Source organism: Phoenix dactylifera, chromosome 9 (genome assembly GCF_009389715.1).
Source record: "Phoenix dactylifera cultivar Barhee BC4 chromosome 9, palm_55x_up_171113_PBpolish2nd_filt_p, whole genome shotgun sequence".
Classification (NCBI taxonomy): Eukaryota; Viridiplantae; Streptophyta; class Magnoliopsida; order Arecales; family Arecaceae; genus Phoenix; species Phoenix dactylifera.
The window spans coordinates 14,733,672-14,741,822 of record NC_052400.1 but is presented as its reverse complement, the minus strand read 5'-3'; the positions used below and the strand labels follow the sequence as shown (position 1 = coordinate 14,741,822).

Genomic DNA, 8,151 nt, shown 5'->3' with positions numbered 1-8,151 from the left:
TATTTAAGGGTGGCGACTTTCGAAAATCATACATGACAAGACCCAAATTGGAACTCATAAGATTTCAGATTTGATTTCTTAGATCAGAAGCAGACCTACTAATAAAGTTTGGAAATTGGGATCTGGTTTCTCATATTGAATCTGAGATCTGAGGTTAGATATAGATTAGATTATTTTATCGATATTTCTGCAGGGAAACCAAAAGAACATCAATTTTCAGATTTTACTGAAAAGAAGGACCATCTTTATTGATTTCCATGGGAGCTAGTGCCTTTCTTCTCATACGTCTATCTTTACATTTATTACTAGTGCCTTTGATGACTTCTCGCAAACTTTGTGCTGCCGTTACTAGGTTCACCCATTTATCCAAAGGGGTAAAACAATATAAAAAAACCCTTTTTTTTCTGCTAACTAAATTTCGTCTCTCAATCTAGCGTAAGTTATAGTATTAGTATGATGGCTCAACTGTACTGAGGCTGTATTACCATACCACTTGCTATCAACTTTACTGTTATGACGGAGTGCCATTAGATAGATAGCCACGAAACCCATCTTTTGGGAGCAAACAACTTCATTTACAAAGTTAAGAATATCAGGCTATTATCAGTATTTTATGTCAGGTCATCAAACAAATCTGTTTCTTTCGGAAATTCTCTCATCCTAATTACATAACAGGCAATACAATAGGCTTCGCAATCAACTTATGTCTAAATGCAAGCCAGTCTTCTAATTCCAGCCAAATTGCAGGACATACATGTCATGTATTGGAGTCAACATCCATGCATGTGTAATTCATTTACCTAGGGCTGGCTTAGGTATTCTCTAGTTCATTGTTAAACTGGAGAAATGGGAGTTACCTGCAGCTACTCGCATGGTGCTTATGTTACCTGCTCTCTTTATGGTATGTACTATATCCAACACATGCATTATTATCTACATGAAAGGAAGCATTAAAGGTTGTGATCCTTCGATACCATAACAAGTTTATTCTATTATTTTGTTAGCTTCACATCTGTTATCTCATTCTTTCTACCCATGCACTAATACTGTTCTTATCCCATGAAGAAGAACTACATTTAATAGTGTACTTAAGTTTTATTAAAAGCAGAGTCATCGATCGATATACATTGAGAATACAGATATTTTAGTTCTAATTTAACTCAAATGTTCAGCAATGAAAAGAAAAAAAAAATGGAGACAAAAATTAATTTCATTTTATTGGACTATTGAACCCTGAGGCTTACGAGATACTCCTGGGGCCCATCTATCTGAAGGTGTTGATCGTTTCGCCCTCACAAAGTTCCAACTCCTGGAAGACCACAACCCTCCAATTAACCATCCCTTCAACCCATTCTATCTGAAAGTGCTGATCGTTTCACCCTCACAAGTTCCAACTCCTAGAAGACCACAACCCATCCCTTTAACCGTTGTTTCCAATTCCTATCATCCAGTGTGCTGTGATGACGACCACTCCACTCTTATTGGAAAACATGGCAACTTATTAAAGAGGATCGAACAGCGTGCATGTCCTCTCTCTATATATAGTCTCAAACCCTGAGTCATTGTAGTACCAAACATCTCTCAACTGAAGGCGTCAGTTGCCACTAAGCTCAACTTCGAAACGATGGAAGGTAAAGGCGGCAGCGGAGGCGGTAAAGGCGGCAGCGGAGGCGGTGGTGGAGGCTACTTGAACCTAGGCAGTGGCGGAGGTGGTTCCTCTGCCAAGTCGGGCGGGGGAGGCAGCTATGGGGGTGGAGGCAAAGGAATCATGAAGGCACCGGATGCTGATCGTTACATCGAAAGGGAACCGTTTGAGAAAGACCCTCAGGGATACTTTCATGATCTTCACCATGGAAGCAAGGGTGGTGCTGATGGTTACATCACAAGGGAAGCGTTTGAGAAAAACCCTCAGGTATACTTTCATGATCTTCACCATGGAAGCAAGGGTGGTGCTGATGGTTACATCACAAGGGAAGCGTTTGAGAAAAACCCTCAGGTATACTTTCATGATCTTCACCATGGAAGCAAGGGTGGTGCTGATGGTTACATCACCAGGGAAGCGCTTGAGAAAGACCTTCAGGGATACTTTCATGGTCTTCACCATGGAAGCAAGGGTGGCAATTGAGTGGCCTCCATCTTCTCAAGTTATCTTATATATAAATAAATGCAGCTAATAGTAGTTATCTTATATGCATTTGGTCTTGGTTTCTGTTGTTGTGTTGGGTCCTAATGGTTTTGGGCTGTTCTGGTGTTTTTCTCCCAACTAGATTGAATCATCTTGGGCTGAACTTCAACGTTTTAATGTAGTATCTATGGAAAACCTTTCTATATCTAGTTACATGATCGAGCACCTATTTTTCTCTAGTTTTATCATGCAGTACTTGAAGGAACATGTTAAGATTCTACCTACATATGGATTAATTGTTGTGGCACTTGATGGCATGACCAATTGGTGAAGGTAACAGAGACATGGATGTGAGTTTTTTCTCATATGCCTTGGTATTGTTATGATATGTCGTCCTTGGTCAGATTTTAGTACCTCCTTCAGTGACCTGGTTAAGTCATTGTACTGAATTTTAAATTATGTTTGCAATCAGTGTTAAATAGTGGGTTTTAGGACTCGTTCTCCCCCAGAATGACCCTTGCTTTCTTTAATTGTGGGGTGAAGTCCTCAAGGTTCGCTAACAAGTATCCAAGTCTTTCTTCTTTCTCGGAATGACCTCGCTATTCGGTAAATATGTGAAGTCGGTGCATGCAGTCGTTCTTGAGTAGCATACGCAACAGTGTTTATTTCTCAATAGACACCCCTCATAATATATGAAACCGGCATTTGCGCAGCCGACTCCAATCAGAGTATCCAAAACCTTTTTCTTCCTAAATGTCTTTTGCTTTGCTTAATTTATAAAGTTGGCAGAACCTGTCGAATTTGTATGTAAACATCCAGAACTTCAATTTTCGATTGATAGTCATATAAATTTTTTGAATAAAATTTATGTAAAAATAAAAGGTTTGATGGACCCTTTCTCTGAATTTGCGTTTGCAATGAAGTATGGTTACACCAATATGCCCAACTAAATTGATAGGCTGATGCGTTCATCATACTCCTTTTTTTTTTTGTCTCTTTTCGTTAGAACTCAACTTACTCTTTTTAATATTGTATGATTAACAAAGCCATGTAGATTGATTTATACAAAGGCCAAGCCAAGTAAGGCACGGGCTTTTGAAATTTCATTTGTATAAAGCCCACTGCACGTATCCAATATCAAACACAGAACAGCCGATGCAAAGGCAACACGCATGAACTTTAAGCCAGATGTGCCTAAACCAATCCAAACCGAAAGGCTTTCCCCCTTCATGGTAATACCCAATCACCTATCCTTTCACTCCTTTGAAACAGACCTGTCCCTTGTGCCATCCATGAATTTCATATAAGCTCCTGACCTCCAGTTGTTTCAATACAAACTTTGATTGAGAGAGACAGAGCCATGGCGATGGTGAGTTGCATTCGGGGGGCCCCAAAAGAACCCAAGCGATGGCGTCGGAGCGCCACCGGTGAACGGCGGGAGGACAGCAAGAGTAGTGGCAGCTATTACCTTGTGCAACTCGGGCGTCAAGGTCGAACGACAACGAGTACCGAAGATACACCCGCATAAGCGTTGTCGGCAACACGTAATATATATATATATATATATATACACCCCGCTAAGTACTTGGCCGAGGAGAACTACTCCGAGGTCCCACCGGCAAAGGCCAAGGAGGAAGCTCCAACTATCTCAGGAACTATGGATCTTGGGTTCTTCACCATAGTTGGTAATGATGGTTTAGGGTCTTTCTTTCTTCTCTTTGTTTCCTTTCTTTGCTGAGGGGTTTGATGTCTCGGCTTTTACGTGGGCTGGTACGCCACTACTTTCATGACCATGCATTTGTGTTATGGTTTGTGATATCTTGATATCTATTTCTAGAAGACACTTCATTTGCCTTAGTGATCATATCTTGATCATATCTATTTCTAAAAGACCCTCTTAATTTGTTTTAGTGGCTTTAGTTGTTCTCCCTCTCGAAGAAGGGATATGATGCAGGATGCATGAATAGTGGTGATCATTTTATTTTATTCTATTTTATTTTTCTACGAAGTCCCTTACAAGAATTATGCAAAGCATAAGCTATATGTCTCTAATATCGCTGAAAGCCACACTCTTCTCCTTCAGCAATCATCGACAAATTAGTTATGCTAGTAGAGAAATCATTGGTCAAAAAGGCTTATAGATGGTTATCCATCAAGTAAGAAATGCCAACAGATAAATCTACAACCCGATTGGCCTCCGCAGGCTACGAGGAACACAAAATGCAAGAATGTCCACCCGCTATGTACAAGGAAAATTTATGATTAGTTTAGTAGAGATGTGAAAATTTTGATGTGTCTCGAGTTTGCACTGCAATGGCAGAGAGGACATGATCAATGAATGGATTATTTATTTTTATAAAATACAGAGGGGTTTGTCCTCCCCCAGCCAACTAGATCTGGGCAAAATTCAAATCGAAGTTACTCTAGTTGAATGACTTTAAGAACTCTAGATGCGACCCACGAGATATTAAAATTAATTGCACTTGGGACATTTCTTTCTAAAAGAGCAAGTGGGATTTGATTGAAGAATGCTATCTAAAAGAAGGGGTAGCAATTTACTCCGCTCCATCGGATGTTCGACTTAATGGGCAGATTTTACCCATTCTGTGATGGATCGAGAGCGGATGCAAGTAATAGTAAAATCTTCTCCCAATCCTTAATTATCTCAGCCACTTCATTTTAAGAAAAATTGAATATGTGAAAGTTTACATACCAATACCATCATGCTTGGTTGTTCATTTTTTTCAATTTAAGAATATTTAATTTTTTAAAGTAATATTTTTGTCTATAATATTTTTATTATTGTTGAAAATTTGGCTTGTTATGTTCTATATATTCGGCTCTTATTTTGTTTAATATTATGCGAAGTACTAGAATTTATTTTTATATTCTTTATTATTGGTTTGATATGTATGAAAAAAATAAATTTTGTAGTTTTATTTTTTGTTTGAAAAATAATCTAACTATACCCACCAGCCCCATCCTGCTCTGAGGTGCATACATCGCAAGTATGGATAATGGCCAATTCTACATTTATTCGAGTCATTGCCATCTTTATTTAGAAGTATAACCTGCATGTACAATTTATGGTGTGTATCCCTAGCTAATTGACGGATTGAGATCAAAATCATGGAAATCGAATGGCTAGAGTAAATCTGTAATAGTGTCTCAATACGAGATAATATTTGATAGATTTTAAGAGAAGCCTCGGAGTCCACCATTTTTGGGGTTGCTATCTTGCCGGGATCATGTTTCAATTGGCTGTGAAGGTTGCCAATTGCCCATACTGAAGCCAGGACGAAATCAATTTTGCAATCTCTAATTTGAGTAAGAAGGTGGCTTCCAGCCACTGTTGTCTTCGACATTTCCATTCTCTTTCTTATAAATTAATTATTTGATTTTATGAACAATGACAGCCTCTTCACATAGGTAGACATGATAAGAAATTGGAGGAAACAGTGCAGAAGTTAGAATTATAAGATTGCTTTTAGGAAAGATCGAAGGTACAACGCGGCTATGTATGCTAGAATATTCACCTGAAGTAAATCACAATTTCCAAATCGATTTCATGTTTGGGAGAATACAAACAATTGCATAACGCTCCATCCCTAAACCTAGAATCAACAACTACTCACCCGAAGAAAATTGTACAAGAGAGCTCGGACCAGGTGTTTCGATCATGGCGGCGATGCCTCTTCAGCCGCCGCCGGCGCGGCCGAAGACGTCGACGCTTCATCCACCGCCGACGGCAGACGGCTCCCGTCCTTCCCCGCCCCATCGTCAGCTCCACCTCCACCGCGTGGTGCTGCGTCGGCGTCGCCGCCGTCGTCCTCCGCGCTCCGGTCCTCGCGGTGCTTCCTCTGCGGCGGCGCGCCGCCTGATCCGGAGAAGATCCAGGTGAGGTCGCAGATGCCGGCCTCCAAGAAGACAGTGATGGCGGCTGTTGCGAGGAAGATGAGGAGCCAGGGGAGCGAGGAGCCGGCGGCGCCGGCGATGGCGAAGACCCTGACCTCGGTGGCGCCACTGGTGTCGGCGTTAGCGAGGCGGATGAAGAAGAGGCCGACGAGGGTGATCCAGGAGGAGTGGATCAGGACCTTCTTCGGCCGGAAGCAGGGTCTCGGCAGGCAAAACCTCGTGCGGGATCTCGGCCAGAGCGTTCGCTGGGGGCGGGGGCGGTGGTCGGAGAGCGGCCGAGGGGTCGCGTCGTGCTTGTCGGCCGGCGTGGTCGGTGGCGCCTGGGAAGCCATGGCGATGCGGTTGTGTTTGAAGAATGATCGAGATAGGGAGGAGGTGAGCGAGTAATATGCGGGGCAGGGTTGTTGAGGTTTTAAAATCGGATCGGTCCGAACTGCGAGGGAAAATAAGTTTATGGTGCCGGGCTTGAGTCACGAGCCAGCTCAACTATGACTCAGCCGGGTCATGAGTTGAACACAAAAAGATTAGAGAGAAGCCTTTCAGGCCAAGCATGTATTTTGTAAAGCTAATGAAGCTGTAGATTAGATGACTGCCTATATGACTAACCATGCGGATATACTTTATGGGTTGGAAATGGAGAGCTGCCTCAGACACTCCGAGATATTCTGTTTTCTAATTTTATTGGATGCATTCGTATTCGTTATCACCCCTCCAAGCAAAAAAAAATATTATTTAAATTTTTATTAATTAAAAAATATTTTAAAAATTTTTTCCTCAGGTGATTTTTTTGATCCGCTCGACCCAGCCCAACCGATTCCGATCTATTGCCTTTACCTTCCCTCTCTACCGTTTTCTTTCTAAATATTTTTAATTCTAGTGTCCGTTGCCTCTCGCACAAAAATACGCAACGTGATATGGCTCTCCAAGAATTGAGCCTGCTTTGACAAAACATTGTGCAGGAGGCAGAGGCTTGCTTCTAAACACATCCTGAGATGTTGGAGTAAAGCGGGAAAGCATACAAAAGGTCCTCTCAGTAAAAGTTTTTTTTTTCAATAAAAGATAAAGACTTTTATCATTTAAGTTGATTTAATTGATAGTTTTGGAAATTTATCAGCTACGTTGATTTAATTGATAATGTTTAAGAATTCTGGCAGTTCAATCTTTGAGGCCAGGACGGGTCCTGCAGGATTTTAGTCGTGGTGCAATTAAATATGGATTTCATCATATGACCATTATATCATTATATGTAATTTTGCCCTGCAGGGTCCACCATTGTAGCCAATAATAATTCCCTTTTATTCATGTGCTTGACAACCATCCATCAAACACTCTATCCTCTTTAACTAGAAATGATTAACAAGACGGGGAATAGTTTAGATCACAATATTGAAAAAAATATTGCAAAGTTGAATCATACATCAAATAGTATTCCTTTTAGATTAAATATGTGCATTGCAAAGTTCGGACGCTAGTATACAAATTCTGGCCAGGATGTCAGAAGCCCAAGGGGCCTGATTTATTTGGATTCCAGCCAGATTTATAGAAAATTGGACTCACTCAACACTAGACCGGTCCATTTCCAACCTTTTTTTTTTTCTTCTTTCTTTAAGATGGATGATTTACACAATTTTAATATAGATATATTTAAAAAAATTAGAAAATAAGATATGATAAATATGATTTACACAGTTTTAATATGAATTCGTTTATGGGGTACCATTAGAATGATTCCCAAGGGCATCTAATCTGTAGCACTATTTTTTTAATTAATTTTTAAAATTTTTCGCTTTTGTTAGAAATTAAATATTTTTTTAGAGAAAAAAAGGGGGAGCAAAATGGGTCTTAGTGGGCGTGACTCAAGCAAGCAAATCAATCCTACTTTGATTGCTACCTACGTACATAGTGGTGCTGTGCTTCTCTTGCTAGTGGAGGAGGCAAAATAAGAGCTGGGAGTACTGACACCAGCTATGCTTGTTAAAGAACTTTTTTCTTTAACTTTTTCCTCTTGAGAAATAAGGTAACAATGCCACCCTGGATTTCCAATCCGACATTGGCTTGTTAAAGAACATATGATGATTTGGAAAATTATCCTCTTTTGTGGGAGATCTTTA

The 8,151-nt window shown here is 40.5% G+C and overlaps 1 protein-coding gene across 1 annotated transcript; it reads left to right on the top strand.

Moving 5' to 3' along the window:
• Positions 1-1,624: 1,624 nt before the first annotated feature.
• LOC103719011 (eggshell protein 1-like) lies at positions 1,625-2,125 on the top strand. The gene has a single exon (XM_017845688.2). The coding sequence runs from the start codon at positions 1,625-1,627 to the stop codon at positions 2,123-2,125; it is 501 nt and encodes a 166-aa protein (XP_017701177.2).
• The last annotated feature ends 6,026 nt before the right edge of the window (positions 2,126-8,151 follow it).